The 13,218-nt window shown below is 37.5% G+C and overlaps 1 protein-coding gene across 4 annotated transcripts in view; it reads left to right on the top strand.

Annotated features, from left to right (window-relative positions):
• NCOA2 (nuclear receptor coactivator 2) overlaps positions 1-5,219 on the top strand; it is a 155,916-nt gene extending 150,697 nt beyond the window's left edge. For all 4 annotated transcript variants that reach the window (XM_075213628.1, XM_075213624.1, XM_075213627.1 and 1 more), the window contains one exon: positions 4,722-5,219. In XM_075213628.1, coding sequence (XP_075069729.1) covers positions 4,722-4,733 — 12 coding nt within the window. In that variant the 3' untranslated portion in view covers positions 4,734-5,219. The remainder of the gene's footprint in view (positions 1-4,721) is intronic.
• The last annotated feature ends 7,999 nt before the right edge of the window (positions 5,220-13,218 follow it).

Genomic DNA, 13,218 nt, shown 5'->3' with positions numbered 1-13,218 from the left:
TCTGTTCTTTGATAATACTGGCGTTGGTCTAATTATTTGTTTTCGCTTTTGTAGCTGTCATTTCTTTAGTTCCTCTTTCTAGAGTTGAATGTTGTTCTCATTGAGCAACACTTTAAAGGAAAAGTAAAATTGCGTTCAGTACACCCTTCTCCCTCCAAATGGAGGAGCTGTGGGTGTTCCTTCCATGCCTGGGAGGTCTGTAGACCTCACCCCCGGCAGGTCTGCATACGTTCTTTGGACACAATCAGCGCTTGTGATAAAGAGAAGTAGCTCTCTTAGATTAGCAGGAGCAGAGGACCTGGTTCACAGCTAGTGAGGGGTTATTTCTCCCAAACAGTCCGCTAGTTGGGGTGAGAGAGAATGGACTATAATTTTACTTTTGATTGGACACTTGCTTTAACATTCCACAAATGGGTAATCTGCATAGACATTTATTTTATAAATTGTAGCTATAGTATCCATAACTTTCATTTTATGAATGCACCGATAGGGAAGTGCCATGGATTGTCCCTTGGTAATGCATTGCACTCTGGGAGGTCCCTAGTAATCTCTTGGCATCTTAAGCTAATACTTGGCAATACATAAGGAATGAGTGACCTATTTGACTCATCAGATGTGTAGCAATGCAAAGTGACACTTTATACTAAGTCATCCTGTTTGTAAAATGATGAGAAAAGTGTAATTATCACACTGGCAAACCATTAAAGGGGTTGTCCACCCTTACTCTTCTGTTATGGTAACTTGATTAGTTATATATAATATATTGCTTGCTTCAATAGCCCATGATGACAATACCTAGAATCTTACATGTAGATTATACAATATGTAAAATAAATGTGCTCATCAGTGGTTAACACAAATTATTCAAGTCAACTGAAGTTGTAATTCTTTTAGAATGATCTAGTACCCATAAGCAATGGATCTATCCCACTGAAATTTAGAGATTTAGATTTGTAGCTGCAGTATGACCTGAATTTATTTTATATAGTTTGTGGTAGACTGTGCAGCTGAAGAGTGATTTGTACACAGAAAGGTTTTCTAGATAAACATCCCACTCTGAGAGGAGGAATGGATGGGCAGATTAAGGCAGGAGATGTACCACTGGTAAGGGACAGCTGGAAAACTAGGGACGGTTATGGGATCAAGCATGTAGGGAACATTTATATATACTATGCTGTTGTCAATGCATCACTGCCTACATGTAAATATCTATAATTCTTTTGTTTGTATTATTCCACGAATCACAGCATTGGATGCCGAAAATAGTTTTTTTGATACCTTTGTTCAGATAATATAATTGTTGTGAGAGCTCTCTTAGCTTGCATCAGTATTGTTCATTTAAGGAATGAATAGATCTTGCTCTTAGAACAGTACATAGACACCTTAGGCCTGCAACTTAGAGGCACAAATATTTGTTTATTTTTAAATTATTTTGAGGGAGTCCTGTAGAGATAAGCGGTAATGGGATTCCGGATACCTAAGCAAGCCTCCCCTACCTGGGCATACCTTGCTGTCGGGAGATACCTTGCTGTCATTCATTTCTGCTCTGCCCCTGAGGGGTCCATGGCTACACCCCAGTCATGTAGCCACACCCCCGCAGTGTCTTCCTGATTGGTAGGTATGTGTAAGCTGAATAAACTGACATCAATCTACAAAACAGCGCACACACAAACATGCAATGAATAAGTTGGGTCTAAAAGCAATGTCCATGGGTGTTGTCTGTACTGTGGTGAGAACAGTGTACACCGATCTCCTACACTGCAGGGTACCCTACAGTATATGTAATCACTTCTCCTTCATTGGATCACTGCCATATTACTTCAAAATCAAGATGTTTAACTCCTTGAAACATTCTTCTGTTAATCTCACAATATAAATACAGGACTGATCCTTTGTGTGACTTTTGAACAGTCGTTTTTTTTTCGTATATTACAAAACTCGTGTTCCATTATGTAAGAAGTGGTTTATTTACTTGTTACCTATAAATCCCATTTATGGGCCAGCTGTCATGAAATGTTTTACGGTGGTAATGTACGTTTCTCCCAGTGACAAAGAATGTTTGATTCATGTGTCCCAGGCTTGTTTACATATGACATGAAGTTAAAAACTGCCCCCCCCCCTCATTTAATTGCTTACTACTTACGGCAGTAGTTCCATGAATAATTAAAGTGTTTGTTATATGCTTGTCTTTGGGATGAGTAATGATGCAGAGATGACTTCACACAAACTTTAAACTTGAGCTCCTAGCACTTAACCTCATGTATATATGGATGTCCTGTGCAGGGTTCAGCACTAATAGGAATAAGCTGGTTATTGGGGTGTAACAGACTGTGGTACCATCATTGTGAAATGTCATGTGACCCAATGATTCACATATATTATCTATATATTGTATCAGTGGTACTTGCCTTACCAAACATCAGTAAGTGATTTATCGCATCTGGTTTATACTTACAATGGGATATTGAACCGGTTTGCAAAGTAACACCTAAAGAAATTCAATACTTACCACTCCACACTGATAATAGTGAAAAAAAAAAACTAAGCTCGTCCCTTGGCCCCCCCTTCCCATTTACCCTCCCCAACCCTTGCCTGTCAAGCTATCCCATCCCACCTCCATTAACTCCCCTATTACCTATGCCCCCTTTACCAACCCACTGTCATACAACTTAATCAACTCACTGTAAGATAACCCACAGTCCCCGCACAAATGTGTAGGCGGTGTGGGAAATAGGACATACATAAAACAGGAACAAGTATCAAAGTAAACGCAGACCTGAAAACAAAGGGCATGAAGGACCCTGCTCATTAGAGACCTTACATTCTAAGTGGTAGAGGGCACAGCTGAAACAGGAGGAGCGAGTATGGCTGAGAGTGGAGAGTAGGACAGCTGTGCCCTAGTGTGGGCAGTATAGGTGGGAGTAGGGTTTTTTGTTTCTCTGTAGTTATCATAAATATGTTATAAACCACGTTGTGGGTTTTATATAAAAAAAATACTAAAGTAAAACATTTAATATTGTAGCTCTACACCATAAAGCTGATATCATGTGTGAAAACCAGATCCACAACCTGTTCTTCTCCTTACATTGGACATTGGGTCCTGGATAAGCTGTAGTTGTGAATTAATTATTGGAAATAGTTTATGTACATTTTGCACTAAATAATAAATATGATAAATAAGTGATATTATCCACATGATACTTTTTTTTTTTTCTCCGTCTTTCCACTTATTGCTATTTGTTATATGTTTGTTTCGTCATCTTTATGTATGTGAAAGGTCTTATTATATTTAAGGATACTAGTCGTAACGTTCAAGGTTTGCTTTTGTTTTTTATGGTGATCGTAACCTTTTATGTGACCTAGTATAAATATTTAATGACAACATTTTGTTTTTTTTTTTTGTTTTTTTTTTACGTAAGCGCTTAATTTTCTTGATTTTCTTCCCCCTCCTTCATGCGATTTCTGCTTTGATTTATTGTGCTCGCCTGTATCTAAAACAAGCTAAATTAATAATTTATCATGTCCCCATTAGTCATTATTTAGTTATAAGTAACGGTCCTCATAACATTGGTTTACAGCCTTGTTTTCTTACAGTGACACACTTTTTTTTATTTATTTATTTTGCTAATAATGGTGGTTACCAGTCAGCCACTTGCATTATTTTTATTAGTATGTACTAAACAGGTCCCAGGTAATGACTGATTGATTGCGGCACCAGCACGTTTGCACTGATCTTAGTCAATGACCCCCACTGCCACTCAAGTGGGCAAAGGTTTTCTTCTCCTAAAGATTTCTCTGAGAATAAGAACAGTTTTGAATCGCCGTGTTCATGTATATTATGTATAAATTAGCAGGTACTGTAGGGAAACTATACTTCACCAACCTGATCCAGATCATTACATTTTCCGTTCTAAACCCAGTTACTTGTATCTTCAAGGTATTTTATTACAGATCATTGATTTCTATAACCTCACCCAAGCAGCATCCCTGTATCCCATTGTATCATTGTGGGCAGTTCATTTTAGCCTTTTGTAGTTGCTTTAGAAATTGAAAGGGAACATAATAAATAATAATTAACGGTTGCGATTAGGTGGTCCATAAAGTTAGTAACGGTTTGTTAATCTCCTGACTAATTGTCATTTTCATTAAATCTGTAATAAACATATTATCCATAGATTCCGTGAATTATCACCAGAAGTGTTAGTTACGTCTAGTTCTCTGAATATGATACATCCGGGTAGGATCTTTTCAATTAGAGAATTACAATGTGTTAAAAAGAGCCACTAAACCTTACATACAAGTTACTTAGATAAAAACATCACATTGTTAGATGTATACCAGTGATGGGCATCCTAATACACTTCAGGGACTGCATGGTGTGGCCCTCTAACCTTCAAAAGGGCCACACGTTATCCTCAATCTCAGTAATACACTATAACCGCCGTACATTTAATACTAAGAAAGACCCCTAACTGTAATAACATCAGCAGGCATTGTAAGCAGGTGTTATGACAAACGTATCTCACAATAGAACAGGAGGGAGCTGGGGCCGCTGGTGGAGGCCTTGAGTGCCACCCATTGCCCATCGCTGAGGTATACAGTATAACAGTTACATACAGCGTAGAATGCGTTTTCATTTGGGTAAACTTGTTCTTGGTCAACCTTTGTTTTTGTTTTTTTGTTTTTTAATAATTATTGTTTTCTTCCTTGCTTTGTAACAGAAATACTGCTGACCCTGAAGATGTTGTGGGTGTTTTGTGTCTGCTGATCAGCTGAAAGCTATCTGTAGTGTGGAAGAGTTCCGTAAGGCTGGTCGTGTTCTACTAGACTGGTATGAGAGAAGCCAGCTGACAGCCCCTTGTTGAGGTGACCTGATCTGCCTCCAGATTGAGAGCTGAAGCTGCGTCGTTCCGTTGTGCAGCCTCTGCCCCCCCGGCAGTGCGGGCTCGGATACAGACAGCCAGTCTGTTCACTGCATTCACCGTAGTGCGACTTAGATACCTTCTGTGGCGTCATTATGGACAGGCAAATTTCATTGGACTATTTGAAATGAATGTATTTAATTGTATGTATTTAAGAAAAACTATGCTTTTTTTTTTGTTGTTTGTTTTGCTTTTCTTTTTTTTCTTTTTTTTCTTCCCCTCCCCTCAAGTTTTTGACACTGGTTTCTAAACTCAATTTCCTTTGGCTGTCTGCCCAATAGATAACTTTTGCTACCACATGAAGGCTTTTTCTTTTCCCTTGTTTCAGAATTTGTATATTTTTTACTCGGGGGAGGGGGGTGGGTCAGAGTTATGAGTTTAGGGGGGTGAAAGCCAGTTTAATACTAAAGTGCACCGCAGCATAGTATGAGAAATTTACCTTTTTAAAGACACTGTGGATTAATATACTACACCTCTACCCAAATTGGGGGTTCCGTAGAATACATTTTAAGTAGGCAATTTATTTTTGGACTACTTTTCTAGGTGTTAATTTTTTTTCTGACGCTAGGTGGTCGTATGAGGGAGTGTTCAATGTTCTCTAACACAAAAATAAAGATATATATATATATATATATATATATATATATATATATATATATATATATATATATATATATATATATATATATATATATATATATATATATATTATTGGAACAGCATCTCGCTGTTCCCTTAAATGCTTTGCAGTGCATTATAATTACATATAGCTGAATGTGAAAAATTTAAATGGAATATCTGGGGTGCATAGAATTTTACACCTATTTACAAGTCCCTCTTTTTTTAAAGTCAATATTAAGGAGCAAGCATGTCACTTGCAGCTACTATCATTGATGCCACTTGTACACACCATGGGTAATGAAACAAACATATGAAACCAGGGAAGGGGTTAATCCATGTCCTACAGTGGCTCCGACTCTCATCTATATGTATTTTCTTCTCCATTGATAAAACATTTACTTGGAAACAAATTTTATTAAATCCAACGTTACAGAACACTTCACTTCAGGTCTCATTTTCCTATTACAGGGTGGATTTTATTTTTTATTTTTTTATTTATTTTTTTTTTCATGGTACAAAAAAAATAGCTTCTGTGTAAACAAGCAATAATTTAAGTTGAAAGATCTTTTATTTGTAATCTTTTGTTTTATATAAAAAAAAAAAAAGTGTTGTCAGTTGAAAGGTACTTCAGTATTAAATAGGTAATTTCTAAACAGTGGCCGCTAAAAGTGGCTTTGCTGGTCACAATGCTTTTGATAGACCTAGTTTGTAGGCATTACCCTGCTTAGCGTTCTGTGTATTCTGCAGTGTGCGCGTTGTAGGAAACACAATTGTTTTGCAATATTCCATCATCCTGGAATGGAAAACTGATTGTTCTTAGAAAACTGTTTGGTCACGCCATCCCTTTCTTTGCAAACCACTGATGACGAGAAACCCACCAGACTTTTGCTTTTGCCCTGGCTGCATCTGTATTTGAGAAATGCTTTTATTAGAGATTACATCACCTGGGACATTTGATGAAAACTGGTTCACAGGAAGAAAGGAAACACATTCATTTACTAATCTGTATGGAAAAATGACTAAATCTGATTGCTATTGGTGAAACACTTTATTTTATTTTTTGTTCAAGAATTTTCATAAATGCCCCCTGATCTACCCAGGTTTCATACAGAAAGGAAGCATGCTAGAGGTTCATCATGCATTAAGGTGTCTGGGATTTTCTCAAGTCCATCCATTGGTCTAGAAGAACTGGATGCCGGTGAAAATTGTCAACCTTTTGTAATGTTCATTGATCAAGATCCAATGACCCTTTCAATTACGTATTAATTTGACAGAAATTAAGTATATTATGTAGATATCACTTATGTCCAACAGATGCACATGTTTTGTACAGATAGATTTAACTAACTTTTTAAAAACTTTTATGCAGTCTGAAGCCTTTTTGTGTTCTTTTGTTTATCTGGTAATAACTTCGGAATCTCTGCACTCGATCTGTTTTGTTGGTTTGGCCAAAAGGGCACAATCGACTTAGGGGACGATTCTATTATCTGCATGGTTGCGTAGCAACCTGCCGGCTATGTTACCACGTGATGTTTAAGTAATGATCTTCGCTCTGTTTTGCTCGCACCTTACGAAACCTTGAAGCTAATTGAATCAGCCCCAAAGTGTACGTGTCGCCTGCACACAGTGGAAACACCCATTTTGTGGCCTGAACTAATATACATTAAAATGCAGCTTATCAATTCGTCAGGAGCTAATACCATAGTTTAAGGGACAAACACAGCGTGTGGGGGAATTCAACTGCTGGCGACGTCGCTTAATTACGTTACAAATCTCTGCCGCGAGGCGTCTCGCGGACGTTCCATAGACACTTGGCGACTAATTGAATTTCCCCCAGTGCCTCATTCATGTTATGAGTTCCCAGTCAATTTATGTTTTGCATTCGCATGAGCTTTGGTTCAACCTAATATACATTCACTGAACATTGGCGACCACTTTAGTTAAAGAACAAGTTAGATATGATTGGTAACGTTTACATGCACAAACCAGCTTCCCACCAAAAATACAAATTTACAATAAAACAATCAAGGTGACTTTCTGCATTTTTGTGTCCGTAATAATAATAATAATAATGTTGATATATAGCCACACAACACTCTTGTCCTCGTCATGTTTATAACGATCTCTAAAATACCCACAATTGTATCCTTGGTATAAAACCCTCCTGTGGCCGCATACTTACACACACACATTATTCTTCATGTGCCCACCTTCTGTGATTGTGTTGTACATCTCGGGAGGAGCAGATACCAGTGCTGCTGATATTCTCATGCTTTTATACACACATACCTCGCTCGGCTAACTCACAAAGAGATCCACGCTCCTACGCTGGACTAACCCTTTCATGAGTCCTGTCTCTAATCCTGCACATGGGCTGAAAAACACAGAGCATGCCCATACATATCAAAAGAATTGCACTTTTTGGATACAGATCATGAAACCATTGTTTTATCCCACCCGCTTTTCAATGTATGAGCAGTATTTTCATAAAAATCTAGAACAAACAGAAAAGCTGTAATTCCAGTGGACTCTACAGCGTTCTACTGCTGGACAGCCCAGAGAGCACTGTGTAGCCGGATCCAAAAATAATTCTTTGTGGGGTTGTTTTTTTTTTTGTGTTTTTCCCCCCAAATTGGCAAGTACAATGGTAATGTAATTGCAACAAACTGAAAATCTCTTAGGAATCTTTTTTTTTTTTATTATTATTATTTTTATTCTATATATATTCTGGCTGAGGTGTGTTTCATAACATTTTGCTTCTTAATGTTTAGAATGTTTGAGGTTATTCTGATCATATTGATCACTGTGTAGTAAACAAGCCAGACCCTCTCCCTCTTTCTCTGCATTTTGCATCCCGTTATGTAACCCATCGCCGGAGCAGAGATGCTTCTTGTTTTACACAACCAGGATTAATGTCTCTTCTACTCTTTGCTACTAATAAATGTGAAAGGCACATAATGTGAAATAATCCTAGATATGCTCCATATCTAAAGCGGCACAGTCCATTACCTTAGCATGCCACATGAAATGGAGACTTGTATGTTCATTTTATTATTTATTACGTCTCTTTAAAGGGATAAGCGTCCCAAAGCAGCATCTCCCGGCCATCTTTCATGTTGTGACACTCGTGACATTCTGGCATCGAATCATTCTAGTATAAAAAAAAACTACAATCATGGAGGGAAAAAAATTATGATCACATTTTAACTCCAAGGCAAGTCTATGTATAACCTGTTCAGTTTCAATTTAATTTGTAATCCACGTATGGTTTGTAAATTGTATTTTATTACCCTTTTGTATCATGCCAACAGTCTTGTCCATACATTTAACCTGCATTAATGACACAGCAATGTATCCCCACATATTATTACAATCATCCCCTTAAAGTAGTGTTACACTGACAATTGTTAAATAGCAGAAATCGATAGGTTTGTTTTTTTGAGCGATTTTTTTTTATCCAGAGCAGAAAGTAGTTATTGTAAGTATTCTGGCAATTTTGAGGCTTGTTGTGCAGAAATAAAAGCCTTTACAAACTTGACACAGAATCCTGAGTGCCGCGGAATTGTCAGATACCGTGGCTTCCAATCGCTCTGCCTTTTTCAGCCTGACTAAATTTTGCTATCGGCGGCAGTAACAGCCAGCGGGAAAGTTGCTGGCAGAGCGTCCTCCATTAATATTTTGTGTACATCTATCAGAACATATTTGCAGGGATTTTCTGCGGAAAAATAAGCATTATGACACTACCATTATAGTCTACCCCGTCGCCTTCACCCAGTGGGAACAGATTCAATTAACCGTGAGGTGACGCCAGACATCTCCATGTCCGACTGCGCACCTTGCTGGCTGATACGGTGCTAAAATCTCTGCTCATTTTCCCTCGCATGTCTATAGGACGTGAGAGGAAATGAGTGGAGATTATAGTAACGTTTCAGCTGCCGTGGGTCTCCACAGACTGTTCTGGAAACATCGCAGCGCCTTGCAGCCAATTGAATTCCTCCCTATGTTGAACATTTTTAATAATGTAGCCTATTGCTTTAATAGACGCTGACATGACTTTGGCACTTTATCCTTCCATGTCCTAGCGGTTTCACAAATGCCTCACTAATTTCATAAACTTAATATTGGTTCAAACCACAGAAGTGTCACCTCCTTTCTCTGTGGATGACAAGGACACTTTAAAGCCACATTGTTGCTTAAATTCAAATTACACTCACATAAACTTGGAAATATAGATTCATTCATCTTATAACATTGCTGTCTCCATTTCTAAGCCTGGTTGTTATGTAAGGGTTGGGATAGCTTATTTAATTGGTCATTTGTTGACTGTTGATAGTCCATTTTATTATTTACCTTTAATTAAAAAAATAGACCGTTACTTGCTACACTGATTTTGTTTTATTAATTCATCGGTGGTGGTGATATGAAGTTGTTTCATAATTCCCCTGTTACCTTTTCAATTTATACTGTGAATTTGGCAAATCAATGTCCTAAGGAGCCCTGTATTTGCCAGCTACTAATGGAGGTATCCTTACCGGTGCCATATTGGCATGTACATCTGAAATGTCATTGTTTCTCCATTTCCCTATTCCCTCATTATTTATAAGGAACAGCTGTAACTATGCCTTAGGAATTGTTCTGGCACAGCCAATAACTATCGGAGATTTTTACGGCATAAATGACAGAAATATAACTCCTGTAAATGTTCCACTCTCGGTGACCGTCATTTGGACTGGAGCTGCCTGTACGTGATCCACCAGATTCCAATCGCAGTTTGCCATAAAATGACTAATAACGATGGCTGATAGGCCAGAGGTTCTGGAAGAATGCTGGGTACACTGGGGAATAGTGTCCTCTAAGAATGTGTTCTGAATTCGGGAAGACTGTTTGTCAGGATATTCTGGAAGCTCCAACATTCTCCTATAAATTAAGGATCCACCACCTTGGTCTTATTATTGCCATTTATTTCCTGCTTAATTTATCTGTTTAAATTGGCCATTGAAAACATCTATTTAACATTCAGGAATTTCCCAAATGCTTGACCATGGAAGTATGGGAGACAACCGATACAACAAAAGGGGCAGTATCATGTTAATATGTTCCTCTATGGTTTTATAAGTTGTCTTTTACAACAATAAAAAAAAATCACCCATTTTCTTACTCGTAATCTATTTCTACATCTCCTTGACCGGTGGCTCTGAAGACATGTTTGAAATCCACTTGTTCCCTACCTCTTCCTCAAACTGGGGTCCTGTGTATTCTTACAAAGGCCAACAACGTTGGGCTCCTAACCTAGGCTACTGATCTAGCTACGGACAATACATCTTATGTCGAAACTCCTCATAAAATCCAACATCACCTGACTGCTGCTGTTTTATCTCTGGAAAATCTAGATGGCCGTTTTTTATTTCTTTTTAAGTTATTGCCCTACCTTCCTCCCCCCCTACTGGTGGCCTCACTGTCCTGAGATGATTTTGTGACAGTTTGTATAATGTACAGTTTTAACCCTAGTGGTCGGTATGGACGTAGCATAGCTCCACTTTACAGATCCCAAAGATTATACAATCAATTTTAAAACTCGACAAAAAGCCATTAATTGTCCGTGTGAATAGAGCATTTTTGTAGTGTTTGTAACGTAGAATGCTAGCAAGACAAAAGCATTGTCTGCACAACGTCTAGTGTCACTGGCTGGTTAGGGCCCTTTGTCAGTGCTGAAAGTTTTGTGACACATTGCTGAATTCTAAACGAATATTCTAGCGGTGTCTAATCAGCGATCACGAAGTGTAAATTGTTTTGGGTTTTTTTTGTGTTGTTTTTTTTTTTTTTTCTCCTTTTGTATTTTTTGGGAGACTAAAACTAAATATTTTAAGTTTCTTACTACAGGTGAAAAAAAAAAAAAAAAAAGCTATGTGCAAGAACCTCAAAATGCTAATGAAAATAGCATAATGCCTTAGATCTGTTTTTAAGTATTGTATATTCCTACATAGCTGTTTGATGTATAATATTTGTATAGTGTATTGTGTAAATTTTGGATAAGTGACTCCATCTCACAACAATGTGTAATCAGACAGGATGGACCTCTTTTCCAGAATTATTTTAACTGTAACCTTTACCACGTCCCTATATTCCTGTTGGTTGTGAATTTTATTTGTACAGCTGAACTCATCTACAAAGATAGTACATGTGTGTGCGTGTGTGTGCGCACATTTACATTGAATACAAAAAAAACTTTACAAGGGTAAAAAATAAAGCAATATATAAAATATGGTTCTTCAGGAGAAAGCTTACAGTATTGCAGGTCTTGAATCCTTTTTGTTTTTGTTTCCCCCGTACCCTTTAATAATAAAAGTTCCTCTAAACAGCTTTGTCTCACCTGCATTGATGTCTGTATTTCTATAGTGTGAGCAGTTTATGCAAAGGTAGATCTATTTAGAAAGATTTTAAATACACTTATGCAAGTTAATATTGCTTCGCTGATGCTTATTTGATGTCAAATAATGCTACTGTAAATAAAGAATTGTTATTGCATCAATTAATAAATTTTAATGCCTTTGGGTTTATGTAGTGTGTGGCGGTTTCTTTCTAAAAGTTAACGAACGGCTGATACAATATATAAAGTGTACCTCCCAACATTTAGGGGTATATTTACTAAACGGCGGCTTTGAAAAAGTGGAGATGTTGCCTATAGCAACCAATTAGATTCTAGTTAGCATTTATTCAGTACATTCTGCAAAGTGACAGCTAGAATCTGATTGGTTGCTACAGGCAACATTCCACTTCTTCAAACCCGCAGTTTAGTAAATATACCTCGTAGAATCTTCAGAGCTGGACAAAATGAGCCCAATTCTACTCAAACTCCACCCAGAGATGGATAAAACTCCACCGGCCATCCTGTTAATCCCTGCCCCTATTGTTGGCCGCGAAACTGGATGTTGTGTCAAAATCGGGACATTTTGAAGGTAAGTTAATGGTTACACTCCGTGGGGGCAGCCATTTTGCAAGCTGGAGCAATACTTCTAAGAATGCAGCCTATCTGTTAATGAAGAACTAGTGACAGCACTGAGGAAAGATGTACAACAGCGCTGCGTTCGTTATCCTCATTGGGCTTTATTTGTGTGATTGAAGTGTATAAACACTGGGCCTTATTTATAGGGAGGAGCAAAGCATAAACAGATTTACTCCTGGACAAATCCTGTCACACTGCAGGAAATACATTTATTATTTTAGGATGCAGGGGAAGTATTAGCTGCTTATTTATTTAACGCACACATACTGTTTCAGTAAAAGGAAATAGGAGGTTGATTTAGTCGGGCACTCACTGTCATTTAAAATATTAAATCTTTATTGACAATTCCATCAAAAATATTCTACATAAAGGTCTGGAGATCCCTGATCTATCAACATCTGCAAAACATTAAAAAAAAAACAAAGAACGTAATAGAGTATCATTATGTGTGTGCAAGAAATGTGAATTTTAAAAAAAAAAAAGCAGTTCATACTGCAATGCCGTTTGTTGCCTTTTATTTATTAATATATTTGAGTATCCTCTGATAAAATACATACTAAAATTATTAAAATTCTGATGCTCCTTTCAGTAATTCCATATATGGTGATGTTATACTGAATGTTAACGGTTTTATCATTGTAATGGTAGAGTAGCTGTCTAAGTCCTAGAGCA

Source organism: Mixophyes fleayi, chromosome 5, assembly GCF_038048845.1.
Source record: "Mixophyes fleayi isolate aMixFle1 chromosome 5, aMixFle1.hap1, whole genome shotgun sequence".
Classification (NCBI taxonomy): domain Eukaryota; kingdom Metazoa; phylum Chordata; class Amphibia; order Anura; family Limnodynastidae; genus Mixophyes; species Mixophyes fleayi.
This window is presented reverse-complemented; position numbering and strand designations above follow the sequence as displayed.